Here is a 17917-nt window from a genome sequence, read left to right as displayed (position 1 = left end):
TAGTGGATCCCCTTGACGCTCATGAAGGAGGTCAAATATTGAACTTCATGCTAAAGGGGTCTTGTCTTAAGGTCCGGAGAAGCTAGCTCTAGGCTTATGAGACCATGGATGCTTGGAGCCTCCTGGAGAAGATTTGAAAGATCTATTTACCTTATTCTTCGTCTCAGAAGCACAACATTTTTTTTTTATGTGCTGAGTAGGGGGGCCCCCGTCTGAGGCTCCTTCCCTTTCGTATGATATGGCAAGAAGGTACTCCCCCCCCCCCCCCCGTGTGATACCCTAATTATGTCATCCAGGGTAGCCTCACACAGGCGATCACCTTGAAAGGGCAGATCAATGAGAGCTTTCTTAGAGGCTTGGTCTGCGGACCAATTCTTAAGTCACAGCTCGCGACTAATCACCACCGCTGAAACAAAGTTTGGACAGCACAGGAGCTGTATCCAAATAAACTGCAGCCCATGGACCAACTGGTCCGCTAAAACAACATAAGCAGCGGGGACCTGCTCACCCCCCAGGCCCTGGCGCAAAAGCTTGGTCCATTCAGTTCGGGCCTGAGACACCAGAGCTGAGGCAAAGACTGGCCACAATGTGGAATCAGCCATAGTAAACATGCTGCATGCCACAGCCTCCGCTTTCCTATCAGCCGGGTCCCTTAAGGATGGGGATTCCGCTACTGGGATCATGGAAGCTTTGTTCAACCTGGAAACAGGAGGGTCCACCAGTAGTGGACTAGTCCACATTTTTTTTTGAAAGTGACTCCTGAAAAGGGTAATGTACAGCAAAACGTTTGGGGACCACAAAAAAGAAATAAGGAAGAAAGAATTGCTAGGAGCAGAGATCCCAGCCGGGAGCCTAGGTCCTTACTCCTGACTAGACAGATTAAAACCGATTACCTAGAGCAGGGGGGGTTATATACCAGCTGAGGATGGCCCACAGGAGTAAGCTAGGTGTTTTTTGTTCAGCCTAGTCCTACTTCTGGAGGAGGCAATATAACCCAGTAGCTATGACTCATGGAGCCCTGTGTCCGTCAACGAATGAAAGAGAAATAAAATGGTAACTTACCCTAAAACCGATTACATAGAGCAGAGAGAGGGGGGGGGGGGTTATATACCAGCTGAGGATGGCCCACAGGCAGGCGTAAGCTAGGTGTTTTTTGTTCTGCCTAGTCCTACTTCTGGAGGAGGCAATATAACTCAGTAGCTATGATTCATGGAGCCCTGTGTCCGTCAATGAACGAAAGAGAAATAAATGGTAACTTACCCTTGTTCAGATCCATTCAATTACCACTCCTTCACACCTCAGATCAACCCAATTCCTACACCTTGCCTTCTCAGATTACCCCATTCCTGCACCTTCAAACCCCAGATCAGCCCCAATTCCTTTATCTTCACACCTTTATCACCCACATTTCTGGACCTTTACACTTCAGATCATTCTCCATTCCTTAACACCTCTGATCACTCCATTTCCTTCACACCCCAGAACAGCTCCATTTCCAGCACTGACACCTCATATTACCCCTATACCTTCACACCTAAGATCACCCCAATTTCAGCCACAGTCCCTGCACCTTCACACATCAAATGAGCCCCAATGCATTTAGTTTCAGACTGCAGTTCAGCCCTAATTCCTGCATCTTCAGGCTGCAGATCAGTCTCAATTCCTGAACCTTCAGATCTCAGATCAGCCCCAATGCTTGCAGCTTCAGAACGCAGGTCTGCCCAATTCCTTCATCTTTCATACCTCAAAACCCCAATTTCAGCACCTTCACATCTCAGATCACCTCCATGATTTGATTTGATCAAACCCTAAATAATCCTTAATGCATATCAACACACACTTTAAACCTCAGATCAGTTCAGGGCTTGAATGCATGTGCCTCAGACCACAGATCAGCTCCAATCCCATACGATTATGTATTTTAGGCACACTATTTTAAATTAAAGCTGAACTCCAAGAATCATGTGGAGGAAGCCTTGTCTGAAGGTCTGGCAGAACCTGCTCATGGCTTGCCGGACCAGGTCCTCTTAGAACCCCCGGTGGAGGCTCTGAAGGGTTTAGATCCTATGTCTTGAGGCCCAAAGGGATGAAAAGGCCTCTGGTGAGCTGAAAAGAACCAGTGATCCCAGGAAGGAACCAAGTCCTTACTCCTGACTAGGCAGAAAAAATCTGAGTACCTATAGCAGAGAAAGGGGGTATACCCCCTGGGACTGCCCCATAGGCCTAGGCACGTTCTTTTAAGCCTAGTGTCCTACTCTTGTAGGGGGGCAGTATAACCCACATAGTCAAGATGATGAAGAGCTGTGTCTGTCAATGAACGAAAGAAAATCAGATTTTTATATAATTGTTGATTTGTTGGTGTTTGTTGCATCTTTTTAAAAGTCCCACAAGCAATTTCTTTGGTTGAGAGATCTCATTTTTAAGATTGAGCTGTACCCTCACATATTTACCAAGGTCTTATTTTTCTATGTATTCTGAAAAAAAAAAAAAAATAATAATTGTTTATTTTACAAGGTGTCCTGTGAATGTAGCATGAGAGTTGTGTTGATGCAACATGTTCTCCACTCCTTCATTCATGGACCACTATGTATTCTATAAAAAAAAAAAAAAAAAAGTACAAGGCCTTTTGTGAATGGGTGCGGAGGAGGATAGGGATGCTACCGTCACAGCTGCAGTTCTTAGATCTGCAACATCTGGAAATACAGTGCTCTGGCTGCTTAGTTAGAAATTCATACCTAGATGCAAGCTATATCCTATACAAATACACTGCTTGTACTTAATAGTGCCAAGTTATTGCCCTTGTGCATTTTTTTTTAATAATTTTTTAGACTGCAAAAAAAGAAAAAAGCCACTGTACATGTCAGGAGTTAGTGAGTTTTTTCTAAAAGCTGTAGTTGCCAATAGAAGTTCTAAATAGTACTAAATAGAGCTACTACTTTATAACAGGGTTGGTAACTACTACTTTAGAACTTTTAAAAGGTATCTACAACTTTATAAAAGGGTTTGGTACTGCTTTAGAAAAACAAATTGGTTCAAAAGTACTAGTTATTTAACCGTGTTCAAAGGCTACATTCACATCTGTATCGGGGGGGGTGGGTTGCCGACCCCAGATTTAAGTTATACTGAAAATCCATAAAAAAATATGCTTGGACATAATATATTCTGCAGCTTTGTTCCAAAGCGCTATTAAAATACTAGCAAAAAAAAAAAAAAAAACAGACAAAGCTTTACTCCATCACACACACAAAGACACCAAGGCTTATTGGCTTTCAAACTAAACCTTTATTTAACCACTTTCTTCATTTCTCCTGAACGGTCTAGTTGACACAAGTGCATGATTCCGTGCACAGCATGTGAGGAGTGAGCTAGGAAAACCAGGCCGAAATTTAACACTTTTCCAGCAGAATGACAAGAAGTCCGACCAAAACAGCCCCGCCCAACTTCCCTCCCGCGCTTCTACCTAACAATCATGGTAGCCACACCTCTCCCAGTGTTTCAAACTTGCAGCAAAAAACTTCCGATAAGTCTTTTTCTTCATCTTCTCAATTTTGCATTTTTAAAAGAAATTTAAAAAAAATCCTAGCAATTCAAACCTCAAAAAATGAACAGGGATGGGGAAAAAGAAAAAAAAAATAAATATGGGGTGGGGGGATTAAACCTTGGCTAGATTGTGTTTACATTTTGCTCTCCAATTGCTCATCTGGATCTGCAATTTAACTGCCCCTCTGCATCTCATGTGTCCTATCACTTCACACGCTCACAAAGAATAGATCTAACAGAAGATGGGAAATGTCTTCGCAAGATCTAAAGGCCACACTAGTTAATGGCTGTCAGCCCTTCTCAACCCAGTGGTCTTTCAGACTTCATAGGCTCTGTCGTTTGATCCTGCCACTTAGACCTTTCATCCAACTCGCCTTCTCAAACCTTCCCCCAAATCCTTCCAACCACCACCAGAAACGGGGCATGAAGAAATAAAAACTGTATTGATCAGGTAAATCCATTCAGTGGTTTATTTACAGGTAAACACCTCCGAATTTTTATTTGAAGCTGAAAAAATAGCGTAGGGAATAGTGGCTATTTCATAGAGTGCTCTAGTTTTCTCCTCTTCCAAAGGTTCTTTTGTGTTTTCACATATTTGCAGAATTTACGTTACCATTTTCACCAGCTTCTCTACCCTGCGTTGAGGTTTTTTCTTCTTTTTTTTTTTTTTTTTTCTTTTTGAAGAGCTGAGCGTGTCAACTCATCCTTAGGCAAAACTGAAGAAAAGCAAAACAGAAAAATATATATATTTATATACTTATATATAATTTTCCCCCTGCTCCTCTCCGTTCTCTACATTCCCCAGAGCAGTGATTTCAAGTCTCAGTACAGCCAGTTCGCCATTGGAAGGGAACCGGAGACAGGCGGCAGCTTTAGAAGGCAAGTCCCTCTTCTTGGTGCCAGCAGGGTGAGCAAGATAGATGCATGGCTTGGTTTTGCTTTTTTCCTCTTTAAAGTCCAACAGTAGAAAACATTATACAGCGGGGTGTTCCTAGGCCAGGCCGAACCCCTCAGAACACTCCTGAATGGCCAAAAGCAGCATGTGACGTAGCTTCTCATAACTCTCATAGGCTGGCAAATCCAACTGGTTAAAACTAAACAAACAAAATATGTGTTAATATACAAAAGTGATGTGTTTATCAACTTATCAAATGTAATTGTATCTCTAAAGAGTACCTGTATTCTGAAAAGAGAATTAGGGAAGCTACAAACTGGTCCGGCTTATTCATCAAAATATTTTAACTTTTTAAAGTAAAGGGCAATCAAAACATGAAGTTTAGGTATGCAGGATTTTACTCAACTCTTTGCATTCCAACAAATGTTATTACATATGAGACCTGAATTTTTTTTTTTTTAAAGAAAAAGTATTTTATAGCAGGAAAAAAATGTGATTTTAGGTTTACCTGTAAATTCATTTTCTTAGAGTACATCACATGACGCAGGTTGTTATCATACCTGCTGCCACCTTCAGGTGACAGGACACCGAGTAAAATAAAAAAAAAAAGGGGGGGGGGGGGGGAGACCAGCGCTATGGATTATTCCAGAATTCCAGAGAGGGTTGTTTTTAAGACAATAGGAAGCAGCCACCAACCAACCCCTAAAAAATTAGGGGTCAAGATTTATAGGAGATGGGAGAGGTGGTTGGAATTGGCGCTACCTTACAACCGCGGAAGCTCCCCGGCGCTGCTTACTACACTCTGAATCGATCGGCTACTTTCCTCACTGTGAGTTGCTACTACTTTTCTTGTGATTTACCAAGTATATACTGCACCATGGGGCTCCTATGTTTTAACACCCAGATGGGACCCGCACGTCTGTGAAGACCTCCAGGAGACACATCTGGGAGTCTATTACGGACCCCTTTGGTGGATAGCTAATTGCTGGTATTTTCTTTAAAGGGTGAGTGCGACCCCTAGTGGACCAATTGGAACGCCAGCACTCGATTCTTTACCACAAGCACTTTGCTCACTTGATTTTAGCACACGTTTGTAATTTTTTACCCAATATTTATTGATAATTTTTATTATCACTATATCTGTCACTTTACATTAAATATCTTTCACCAGCACTTTGTGGTTTTTAACCTACCCAGCCATAATTTATCCGCACGGCTTTTTATTGATAAAAATACACTTTGCACTGGCACTTTTTCTTTGCACTAATTTATAGAGTGACACTCTATGGTTTGGACACATCACTGTCCTATTTTATAAGGTAGCGCCGATTCTATCCACCTCCCCCATCTCCTCCTAGGTATATTTTACAGATAAACCAAAAATCCCAAATTTTTTCTACATTCCAGGGTATCTTTATATCCATTATGATAGAGATGAAATGATCAAAGCAATGAATATGAGGGGAAGGAAATACGTTAAAAAGCCCCAAGCAAAACTAGAACAGGTTTAAACCTCCTGACATAGTAGTCTGCACCATCATTGCTGGTAGAAGGAGATATCACTGAAATTGTGGAACACTGCACTTTAAGCCAAGAAATGGTAGTGTGACCCCTTCCTTGGGTCTTTAAAAAACAAAGAGGGAAAGAGATGGACAAATTGCAGCAGTCAACATTACTAACACCCGACAGCGCGAGCCACACATCCAAGGTGTGAAGAGCCTTTTCCCCCAGCATCAAAGGTTTGGGACAGAAAGAAGGTAGCAATTCCCTTAGATAAACCGAAGAAATCTTCTAAGGAAGAAATGACAGCTGAGGTGCTAGCACCACCTTATGATTAATAACCAGAATGGTTCTTTATAGGAAACAACCTATTCTTAGACTCTTCAAGCCGAAGTAATGGACACCATAAAAACCCCTTACGATTCAGAAGGGAAATAAGACTCCCCTAACTGGGTTTAAAAGGTGATTTCTGTAAAACAGAATGCACCCAGTTTAGGTCCCATGGAGTCATCAAAGTCTTGACTGTAGGAACAATACAATACATGTGACCTCTTACATAAAGGCACCAATAAATGTGAGACAATTGGTCCCAGGATCACCAAAGCCAAAATCTGACCTTTGGAGTCTATCAGGGTTTGGATTGAGTGGGAACAGATTGGAGAAAAGCCAGCATGTGATCCATAAAATAATGACGAGGAAGATGACCTTCACACCAGTCAAAACAAAATTTGCAATACCTGTGGTAAATATCCCCTTCCTAGCCTTTAAAAGAGTAGGGGCAACCCCATCAGAGACTCCCTTGTCTCTCAAGACCCTGGATTCAACAGCCTTGCCAGTAAAGCCGGCGACTGGTAAAGAAAAATTGAAGATCGGACCTTGTGAAAAGAGACTGGGTCTGCCTGCCTGCCAATTTTCCACACTTGGAATGTGGACACTGCAGGAACATATTTGAGATCTACTTCCTTCTGAACAGCTGGACTTCTGGTGCCTCCCTGACGATGTATGTCACAGCCGTAGCGTTGCGTAGCGTGCTTACAGGGCAGGCTGCCTATACATGGGTCAGTTTTTTCAGTGCAACCCAAGTCCCCCAAACACACATTTGAGGATGGGAAAATCTTCCCCACTGTGTCTTTGTATTCTGAAAGTGGGGAGACTCCTCCCAACTTCAGAATACAATGATCAGCGTTGATCTAGAAGCAAAAATCTGACAGGGCAGTTGAACAGAAGTCGATATTGACATCTGTTTAAACAGTGCCCCCACATGGTTCGAACTTTGATCTGTGTATGGGAACTGACCAATGCAGTCGGGCAAGCTGAATCACCCTTAAAATTTTAAATGCAAATACCAAAAAAAAAACACAGGTTTACACTTGCCTGCTCTATGCAATGGAATTGCACAAAGCGGCCCAGAACCTCCTGTTCGCGGGTCCCCTGCCAGAGCTTCTGGCTCATTCTCTCTGGTGATTGCCTCCATAGGAAGTGGCTTCCTATTGGTGCACTCACTGGGGCTAGCTCCCCAGCCTCAGTCTGCTTCTACAGACAGACAACGGGGCTCTGCCCCTCCTCGCACTTTCGTCACTGGCTTTGATTGACTTCCGTAATGCGTAAAAAAGAAGGCCAATAAAAAAGGGAAGCCCATAGTACAGCCCTTATCCCACCATTGGGAAAGGGGGGGGGGGGAAATTGTGAGGCACAAGCGTAGGGAGAAGGTACCGGCAAGGCTAAATGCCAAGGCACTCACCATTACCTGTCTCAAGACCCCCTCAAGGTGGGTCTATTCTTCCCCAATCATGGCAGTGCATACCACAAAGGTCTTCAGATTTTGTCCGCCCTGGACTTGTATAACACCCTGCCGGACCGCAAGGCTATATATCATTGCAGAGGGTCCTTGTACGCAGAGTATGGTGACAACCAGCAACACTGCAGTGTCCAGGTACCATTCTTCTGGACGTACTAAGCCATGGGCAGTGTAGAGAGACTGCACGGGCATGACAATCACCTAAGACACCAACAAATAAACAAAAAAAAAAAAACTGAAGTCTTGCCTGGATGGGAAGAGTTATGCCTAGGAGGAAATGCATGTCTTTTTGCCAGTGTACAATCATCTCAAGGTGAAATCATAATGGATGTGAACATACTCTATATCCTGGAATGTACGACAAAGAAATGTACAAAAAGGCAAAACAAATGCAGTTTTAGTTTGTAAGCTATAGCAGCTTCTAACTTCAGCTCAAGTTAAGCTATGAAAATTAAATCTAGAAGCGGATTGTACAGCTGCTCCAGATTTTGGTAAATTTGCCTCAAAGTATTTTGTATAAATACTTTCACAAAATGTTTTTTTATCCTAAATAGAGGGACCCCAAGTTTAAACAGGTCAGACATTTTCTAGTACAATGGTTTTAATTCACTGACCAGCCTAACACTACATTAATGTGCAGGAGGGCCATTGCCAATGGCTTTCATGAAAAAAAAAAAAAAAAAAAAAACCGAGACAGCAGCCTGGAAAAAAAAAAAAAAAAAAAAAAAAGGGATTTTTTGTACTTACCGTAAAATCCTTCTCTCTGAACATCGACGGACACAGCGCTCCATAAATAATAACTAGTGGGACATCCAAAAGCAAAAATGAGGGGTGGGGAAAATAAACATAAGAGCCAAGACACATGACCTGACTTTGACAAGGCGCTGAGGCTCGAAACATGTCATGGTGATGGGATCGTTAACTGACAACGGTTGTCTGCTCAAGCCTGTCTCCTGTGCGCAGGTGATTGACGTCATCACCTGCGCCCCCATCGGTTCCATCCAGCCCCACGCTGACACACGGTCCTATCCTCCGGATTACACGCCGCCCTGATTGTTACAACAGCTGATGTGCCGTTTCCCTGCCATCCACGGCACTCTGTGATCTGGCAGCTGCGGGCCAAGTAGACAGGTTCAGCCTGACATTCCATCTGAGTTGTGATCCAGTGCCTAATTTAACCCCTGATGGTTGTTTTTATTGAATAATAAACTGTTTTTTAAATTTGAACTTTCCCTATGTGAAGTGTCTTATACTCAGGACACAATTATTTTATTTATTTATATATTTTCAGTTATATTTATATAAACCTTGCTTGATAGCCTTAACCAGAAGCGCTCCCTCTTCCCCAGTTGCTATACCGATTTCACTCTGATCCCAGGAGTCTTTCAAGGACTGAGGTATCAACAAAAGGCATCTATTGAATTTTGGAGTACACCGGGCGCCTTGTTCTTTTTTTTGTTGTTTCTGTTAAAGAAAAAACACCCCTCAAGAGGGAACAGCCCCTCTTAAACAGCAGCCTGCAAAACTATGCGGCCAAAAGAAGCATCCGCAGATGCCAAAGTATCTACCTTATAGAATTTTTTGAAGGTATGCACCGACGACCAAGTGGCCACCTTGCAAACTTGCGTCCGAGTAGAATGCGCCGTGACAGGGAAAGGTGGAACCTGACCTTTAATGGAATTGGCCTGAGTCAACGTCTCTCTGATCCATCTGAAGAGAGTAGCTTAAGAAGCGCCAGCCCATTCCTTGGTCTGTCCGTAACCACAAAAAGCGAGTCTGACCTCCGAAAGGACCCCGTAATTGCCAGATACGCCTGAATCGCACAAACTACATCCGAGGTACGCAAAGCAAATTCCTTGGGATGAGCCTGCTTGGGACACAAGCAAGGCAACACAATGTCCTCATTCAAATGGAAGTCAGAGACAACTTTGGGCATGAATGATGGACAGGGATGAAGAACCACTTTATCAATATGGACCACCAAATGGGGACTGCGACAGGATAATGCCGCCTACTCCGATACCCTGCGGGCTGAGGTAATTAGTCACCAAGAATGCCACCTTCTGGGAGAACATAGGCAAGGGAATCTCAAATGGAGGTTTCTGGAAAATCAAAATCACTAAATTTAAATCCCATGGAGGCTAAAGAGACTGTACAGGTGGAACCACGTCAAACCCCCTAAATGTAGGTACGAAGTAAAGAGTGCGTGCCTAGAGGTCGCTGAAAGAAGACTGCCAAGGCAGACATCTGGCCCTTGATGGTACTCAAGGCCAACTTCTGATCAATGCCCTGTTGAACAAAGGTTAAGATCCAAGCCACAGAAAAGGATTGAGGATGAGCACCAATCGACTCACACCAAGAAATGTACGCTTTCCATGTACGATGGTATTTGTTGCTGGAAGACGATTTCCTCGCCTTCACCATAGTAGGGATCACTGATCCAAACCTCTATCCCTCAGTACCTGGCTTTCAAAAGCTAAGCCATTAAAATCAGCAATTGTAAAGCAGGATGGTAGAATAGCCCTTGGGACAATTGGTCTTCTCTGAGAGGAAGTCCTCAAGGGAGGAGCTTTGGCATCCCCACAAGGCTTCAGTTGATTCAGCATCTCCCAGACTAAAGCCCCGTACACACGTGTCGAAAATTGGCAGGGAATTTTTGCCCGACGACCGATCTGCCGATTTTCAGCTTGCTAGTATGATGCTTCCAACAACCAACTCCGACTTTTCGGCCGAACAAAATATGTGTGCAGACTATACAATTTTTGTTGGCCGTCAACACAACGGCCGATTTTCATGCAGTCAGTACAGATTTCGACAGGGAAAAATCTGATGAGCAAGTCTGGGTATGCTCAGTGAAGAAAGAACACAAAGAAAGCAAACCAACACATGACATCACTTCTGAAGTAGAATTTTGTTGGGCGAGAAAATTCATGTGCAGTCTAGGCACATTCCAACCAACAAAACACAACTCTGGACAAAAGACAGACGATCGGTCGGCCGATAACCGTTGCGTGTGTACGGGGCTTAAGGGAAAATTGCCCCGTGACATCATCTGGCTACACAAACATGGCCACCAACAGGATACCAGCCAGACTAAAGGGAAAATTGCCCCTGTGACATCATCCAGCTACACAAACATAGCCATCAACCTGAGACCAGCCAGACTAAGGGAAAATGGCCACCATCAGCTACAAACACTGAAGCATGCTGCCAGGATCGTTCCTGCATCCTCTGCAAGGGGACCCCTCTGAAGGTAGGACACACGCTTAGGGGAAACTCTGCTGTGCACTTTGCAGTGGTCTCTGCACCGGGACCCCCCCTGCACTATACCCACACTGCAAACAGCAGAGCATGCACCTAGGGGTCTCCTACACTGGGACCCCTCCAGACTACCAGGGCGGGACACAGACTATCCCAGGGCCCTTACAGAGTGGGGATAGCGGGGGAGACCCCAGGGGTCTCTGCTGCATTCTCTGCCATGGGACCCCCACCAGACTCTAAGTACAGATGGGGGGGGGGGGAATGGGAGTGGGGGAAACCCAGCTCAGTGAGGGATTTAGGGATGGGAGGAGGGAACCTGCAGGCAAGTCCGACCGTCCCTGGAGGTGACCTGCGTCCACCCCAAAGAAAACCACCAAAAGAGTAGAGGGGGTAATGTACTTACCCACTCCAGACATAACTCCTCGCCACCGAAGTAGGGGAGCTGTTGGCCAAAGGACCACTGCGACTCAGACCCAAGCCCGGTCGTATGCGACCTTGCAAGACGTTTAACTCGCGGGCCAGCCTCTGTTCGTGCGGCTATGTCGCAGCCAACCTAGCGTTTAGCTGCGGCCTTAACACGCTCGCTGGCTGGGGGGACCACTGGATCTCGATTGTCCAGTGTCCAGCCCGGCAGTTGATTGTAGATCTCCCGAGAGAAAACAAAAAAGATGTACGAAAGGAGAAAATTGCCAGAACCAGAGATTCCAGAAGGGAGCCTAGGTCCTGACTAGATAGATTAAAAACGGATTACCTAGAGCAGAGAGAGGGGGGGGGTTATATACCAAGCTAAGAACAGCCCATGGTCATAGCCAGGTGTTTTTTCTTCTGCCTAGTCCTAACTCCTGGAGGAGGCAATATAACCTACTAGTTATGATTTATGGAGTGCTGTGTCCGTCGATGAATGAAAGAAAAATGACTAGAACATAAAGCATGTGCGCTTGTGAAATGGCAAAGAAATAAAGAAACCCAGTACTGTAAATGGCTATGCATTAAAAAAAACAAAAAAGAGCCAATTCAGAGATATACTAAAATATTGGCGTTAAATTTATTCTTCCACCATTGCTGTAGGCAGGGATGTAGAAATCATAATATGTATGTATATGCGTGCATCCTAATACATGTACGTGAGGGAAGAGGTGTTTATCTTTTCATTTTATTTATTGAATATTTATACTTGTATACACACACACACACACACACACACACACACACACACACACACACACACCATTTACTTTTTTTCTCTATGCAATATCACCACAAGGAGGCTGATCAAGACTGATCATCCATCCACAAAGCCACCCATTTACATGTAGAAGTGGCCAGGAAACTGTACACTCCTTTAGCGAGACAGAACCTTGGCATAATTAAAAGAAAACAAACCCACAAACAAGTTTTCATCCTTCCACTGCTCGGTCATAACAGAGCTACAATAGTGGCAGTGAGAGGATTAATCGTGCCTATTAATTGATCAATGACTACTCAAAGTGCTTATTGAGCCAGCTTCCCTACTGAATATCTCTGCAATCTCTAGAGGTTGTTGAAGTTGTAAACATAACCTATATTGACACATTCTCTCTGCATGGGGAATGTTTATATACAGAAGGGCAGGAAGGGCTTAGTGTAGTTTTGAAGCATGTTTCACAGACAAATATTCATAACAAATATTCATAAAGCCCTACTCCACATTAAAGCGCCACTCATATTTCGTATATCGGTTATAAGGTTTTACATGCATGCTTAGCAGATGATTGTTTCACTCTCCACCTCCCCCATACACTTTTTAAAATGAATACAAGAGGAAATAAACAAGGAGTTACTCTTATTAGTGAAATTTGCGACTATACGCCACCACCTCTGCTCTATATTCTCCAGTGCTGCATGGATTGTGAGTGTATGCACCTCTTGGAGTACCAAAATGTGTATTAGATTGCTGCACTTTGTTACTTACCACGTGTGAGCAGAAGGCAGCCTGTCTGTGGACCGGTCGTCTCGATGTATCTGGAATTTTTGGATGCCGTTCATCCCCTCAAGTGCTGCAAAGCCCTGAAGAGGTACCTTGGAGGTTCCAGTGACAAATTGAAGAAATTTAGCTCTATCTGCTTGGTCAAAGGAGCGCAGCGCCCTCCAGAACCATTGAATCTATTAAAAGAAAAAAAAAAAAAGACATATATATAGTTTGTTCAAAAGTTTTACTCAACCTAGCCTGCCTTTTATGAAGACCAACCAAAAAGTTTAAACTTTGGAATTTAAAAACCTTAAAGTATAGATTGGACAAACAAGACAGGGTTTCTTAAAATGTTAATGAAAGTTCTTTTTCCCCCTAAACGTCTTTCAGGACAGCACCCGAGAGATCATGGCTCCTCCCACCGTCTAAGGAAACACACCTTCCAATGTTTTAAATGGAGGCTTCTCCCCACCACTTTGGTCTTTGTGTTTCCTCCGGTCAGGAGGGAACACCTGATGAGAGCCGGGATGTCTTAGGTGTTGTCCTGGGAGACTTGGTTCCTGCCTCCACCGGTTTTATTTTTTTCTGAGACTTACAGATCCTCCTTGGGTATCTGGTGTGCGGGCTCTTTCCCTCCCTTCAGTGCTCAGGGAGAGCCCATACTGCATGCGAGAGCTGCTCCTGGGTGGCGGCGATCTGGCAGGAGGCCCTGGTCTGTGTGGGTCAGAAGTGAGGTATCCGGAAGTAGTGGCGCCTGCAATGCAGGCGTGCAGCGTCATTTCCAGCCGCAAACGCAAGGGGAGGAGGCAGGATCAGACTGGTGCCCATATCAGATTTGGTGCAGTGACACTAATGGAGTCCGGAATCGGTCAAAAAGCCAAGTTTTTCTGCAGAAAAGCCAGCGAGGGAGGCAGGTGCAGCTGCAGTGGAGACAGGAACCAGCAAGGCCCAGGTAAGGGAAGACTGTGGGTAATCCTGTACTCTGAGCACTCTCCTTTTTCCGCCCCCTGGTGGCTGAGGCCTGTCTGGGCACTGGGAATCCCGAATACTTCTTTGTGCACCAGTAGTGTGTAGCCTTGGAGGGTTTGCTGGACTCATTGGGGGGGGGGGGCTCTGTGTTTTTGGCAGTCAAAATGCTCTGACCAGAAAAAGATGCCCCTCATGCAAATCTAAATTGCCAGAAGGGTGAAAGACCACCGTGTCAAGAATGCATTGCTGCTTTGGTAAAGAAGAATAAACATCAGCTTGCAGCGACATGATTGCCTCGGTTAAAAAAGAGCTTGATGCCACCATTCAGTCTTTCCGTTCAGCTTTAACAAGCCCCCCAGCGAGTCAGGCATCTACCTCAGAGTCCTCACAAGGCCCACTGTTAACCCCTCTGGTGGATGCGTATTTGGATCCCGCTACCCAGGAGGGCCACTCTCCTGCTCATTCCAATGAAGATTCAGAGGAAGCGGAAGGAGAGGGAGTGGAAAATGCTTCTGTAATGGTAGTTTGTCAGGCAGCCATTTCGTTCAACCGCTGTCGCAAGCATCCATCTTGTGTTTAGAGCTTAGCTGACAGTGTTAAAAACCAAATGGGTAATTTCTTACCAGCCCTCATCCCCCCAGCCCTTTTGGCAGTGTTAATTACCCCCTGGGTTACGGAATGCTAGGTTCCTGCGCAGCTGACACTTTTCACACCTTTATTATAAGCAAGCAGACGGACATGCTAGTCGCACTGTCTCTGCCTAGTCAGAAGCCTGTCGTACTCTGAGCAGATGGCCAGGGAAGCTGTCTGGTAAATTCCACAGCAAAGGGTCATTCGGAAAATGACCACAGTTAAACCCAAACGTCCTAACTTTATACACAAGCAAGAAATGTCTCTAGAAAATATATATTTGAATGCCAGATAAAATACCGATCGAATTAAGATCAAACTTGATCACTGTCATTGCTAGGGGAGACAAGCTAGAGATCAGATGCCTTACAGGTCAGAGGTTATTCTGAGATAACCCATGTTTAGTGTCTGAAAAGTAGATTCAAAACTGTACCATAAAATATCGGTTTCAAGCATGTAACCGTTACATATTTCCAGATAGGAGTTATTTTAATAATCTGTCTAAACGGGATGTGTCTTAGCATGTGTGAGCCTTCAGGGGGACCGCCCATGGACCCAGAGCCTATTGGCCAAGTACTTCTGGTGACACCCCCTGGAGGGTCAGAGAAAAGGACAGGAACTGATATAGAGTTCAGTTCTCATCCTACCATCCAAGCAATAACATCGCTCAAGGGGAACCGATCATACCTGTTCAGCTTCTGAAACTAAGGTAATACCAGGACCGTTTTAATGCAAGTATTTTCATTCTTTATCTTCATATTTATAAATTGCTGTATTGTGCCTCTATTTCTTTGTAACCCATTTTTCTGTAAATATTTTTATTTGCACCAATCTTCACCTTTCTTATAATTAAACCTTATTTTGAAAAGTGTTAATTTTGTCTCCAAGCTATTAAATGCAAACTGACCCAAAAGAACCTGCCTCCTGAAAGAGCGCTACTGTTTAGGCTAACCTATCTGAACATTCTTGTCTGAGGTGACAGTGGGTGTTACAGATGGTTATTCTAAAGTCATAATTGGTATTTCTAAAATTACAAGCGTCCTCTGGGCTCATTATAAACAGAGGTGGTGGCAGAGAAAGGGTTAATTGTTTAATTAGCCCGGTAACCATCGCTCAGTCTGCTGGCATCTAGATTGTGGTCCCGCAAGCTGGACAATTTGTGTGCTGGGTGCAGCTGAGTGGCATTGTTACACAAGTGACGGCAGGGTGTGGGATTGCCTGGTCTTTGGTCACGAGGTGGATGAGAAGGCCAGGGGTCTGATACCCGCCACCGTCACAGCTTCCAGCAAATATAAATTGTCTTTGGATCAGATGGATGAATTACTTAAAGCAGGTTATGCTACACTTTGATTAGGGAAGTGGGGGAAGTGAGCCAACGATGGCAATTACTTGTGTAGCCAGGAATCTGGAGTATTGGGTTAACCAGCTTAAAGCGCATATCGTAGCGGATTCACCCAAAACAAAAATCTTGGATTCCTTCACTACCCTTTCATCAGCTGTAGCTTACATTGCGGACGCTTTATGTTGACAGCAAGGTCTGTGTCACTATCGAATTCAGCCAGAGCTCTTTGGTTGAAGACCTGGCCGGGGGGCTCCGCATCCAAGAGTAAGCTTTACAGAAGATTTGGTCCAGAACTAGATAACATCCTGGATAGAACAGCGGACAGGAAAAGGTAATTCCCAGCTAAAAAAAAAAAGGAAAAAGCAGCCGCCTCTCGGGCGTCTTTCGGCCTAAAAGATCTCAGGATCAGGTCGGGAGCTGGACCTCACAAAAGCTAAGGAGAATTCCTTTTCCATCCTCCTACGCAGACCAATAAGACCCAATAACTGGGCACTTCCTGTGGGAGGAAAACTTCTAAGTTTTCTCCCTCAGTGGGAAAAGTGATCAAGCCAATACATTTCGACAATGCTTTCCTAGGGGTACAACTTCCCCCAGAAAGGTTTCTGATCACAAATCGAGAAAGATTATACCAAAGCTCTGGCCATGAAGACCCTTATAAAAGGATCTGATGCAACAGAATGTGGTAGTTCAAGTAGTTTCAGGAGAAGGACAGCAGGGTTTCTACTAACATCTTTCTGGTAAAGAAACCTTCTGAATCTTTCGCCCGATTATCAAATTTAAAGCTCCTAAAGTCAGTGCTTTACAGAATGTTTCGTATGGATTCCCATTTTACAGTCCGGAATCTGTTGACCAAAGAATGCTTCATGGCATCAATAGATCTGAGATGCTTACCCACACTTACCCATCAGCATTCAGTCTAAAATATCGGAGACTAGCGGTGAACATGGGAAATCAGATTCTTCATTTGCATTTCGAGTCCTTGCTTTTGGCCTTTCTTCTGCGCTGCAGGGTTTCATGAAAGTGATGTCCGAGGCCCTGGCTCCACTTCATCTTCAAGGTATTGCAGTGAACCCGTACTTAGATGGCCTCCTCCTATAAGCTCATTCAAGGGAGAAACTGCTGAAGGATCTGGCAGGGGCTCACAGCCATTTGGAGTCTTTAGGATCCTGAACATCCAGAAGTCAAATTTGGTGCAAACTTGAGTGGTAAAAAAAAAAAAAAAAAAAAAAGGCCAAAGTGGTAGTTACTAGGTTAGAGACCAATCAACCCGTATCAATCAGGAATGTTATGTCGGCCCTTGGAACCCTGACGACGACTATTCCAGCCATTCAATCGGCGAAACTCCATGTTCGGCCAGTCCAAGCTTTTCTCTTACGGCCTGGGATCACAACCTGGAATCTTTAGACAAGGTAGTAAAGATTCCGACCAAAGTAAAAAGAAAGCTCTGGTGGTGGAACAAACAGTCAGTCCTATCCAGGGGCCATCTGTGGTCATCTCAAGTCGAAAGGGTAATTACGACGGATTCCAGTTCCTGGGGTGCCCATTGAGAACAGAATCTGGCTCAGGGGACATAGTCCCAGAGGGAGGCTTCCAGGTCTTCCAACTGGAGAGAACTAGAGGCTGTAGAAACGGCTCTGAATTCTCTCACAAGACATCCAGGGTTACCATGTCCAGGTTTTGTCAGACAATACTACAACCATGGCATACTTAAACAAGCAGGGGGGGGGGGGGGGGGGGGACAAGAAGCAGAGCCCTGCAGCTACTAGCCACGGAAATTCTGGAATGGGCAGAAATGCATTTACTATCCTTAGCAGTCCACCTCAAAGGCACGCCGAACACAGTAGCAGATTTCCTGTCCAGACAAGTAATACAGGAAGCAGACTGGGCCCTAAATCCAGAGGTCATTTGCCTTGATTAAAGAGAAATGGGGGAATCCCCAGATGGATCTTTTTGTTTCCAGAGAAGATACAAAACTTCCTCTGTTCTCTCTCTTTACCGACATGACGAATCCCTAGGAGTTTCAACTAGGTTACG

At 44.5% G+C, this 17917-nt stretch overlaps 1 protein-coding gene across 1 annotated transcript in view; it reads right to left on the bottom strand.

Moving 5' to 3' along the window:
* Positions 1 to 3799: 3799 nt before the first annotated feature.
* Positions 3800 to 17917, bottom strand: part of HUWE1 (HECT, UBA and WWE domain containing E3 ubiquitin protein ligase 1) — a 484118-nt gene continuing 470000 nt past the window's right edge. The window contains exons 81-82 of the mRNA XM_082264230.1: positions 12946 to 13136; positions 3800 to 4634 (exon numbers count right to left, since the gene is read on the bottom strand). Coding sequence (XP_082120356.1) covers positions 4532 to 4634; positions 12946 to 13136 — 294 coding nt within the window. The 3' untranslated portion in view covers positions 3800 to 4531. The remainder of the gene's footprint in view (positions 4635 to 12945; positions 13137 to 17917) is intronic.

This window comes from Pelophylax lessonae (genome assembly GCF_965119305.1).
Source record: "Pelophylax lessonae genome assembly, chromosome: 7".
Taxonomy (NCBI): domain Eukaryota; kingdom Metazoa; phylum Chordata; class Amphibia; order Anura; family Ranidae; genus Pelophylax; species Pelophylax lessonae.
This window is presented reverse-complemented; position numbering and strand designations above follow the sequence as displayed.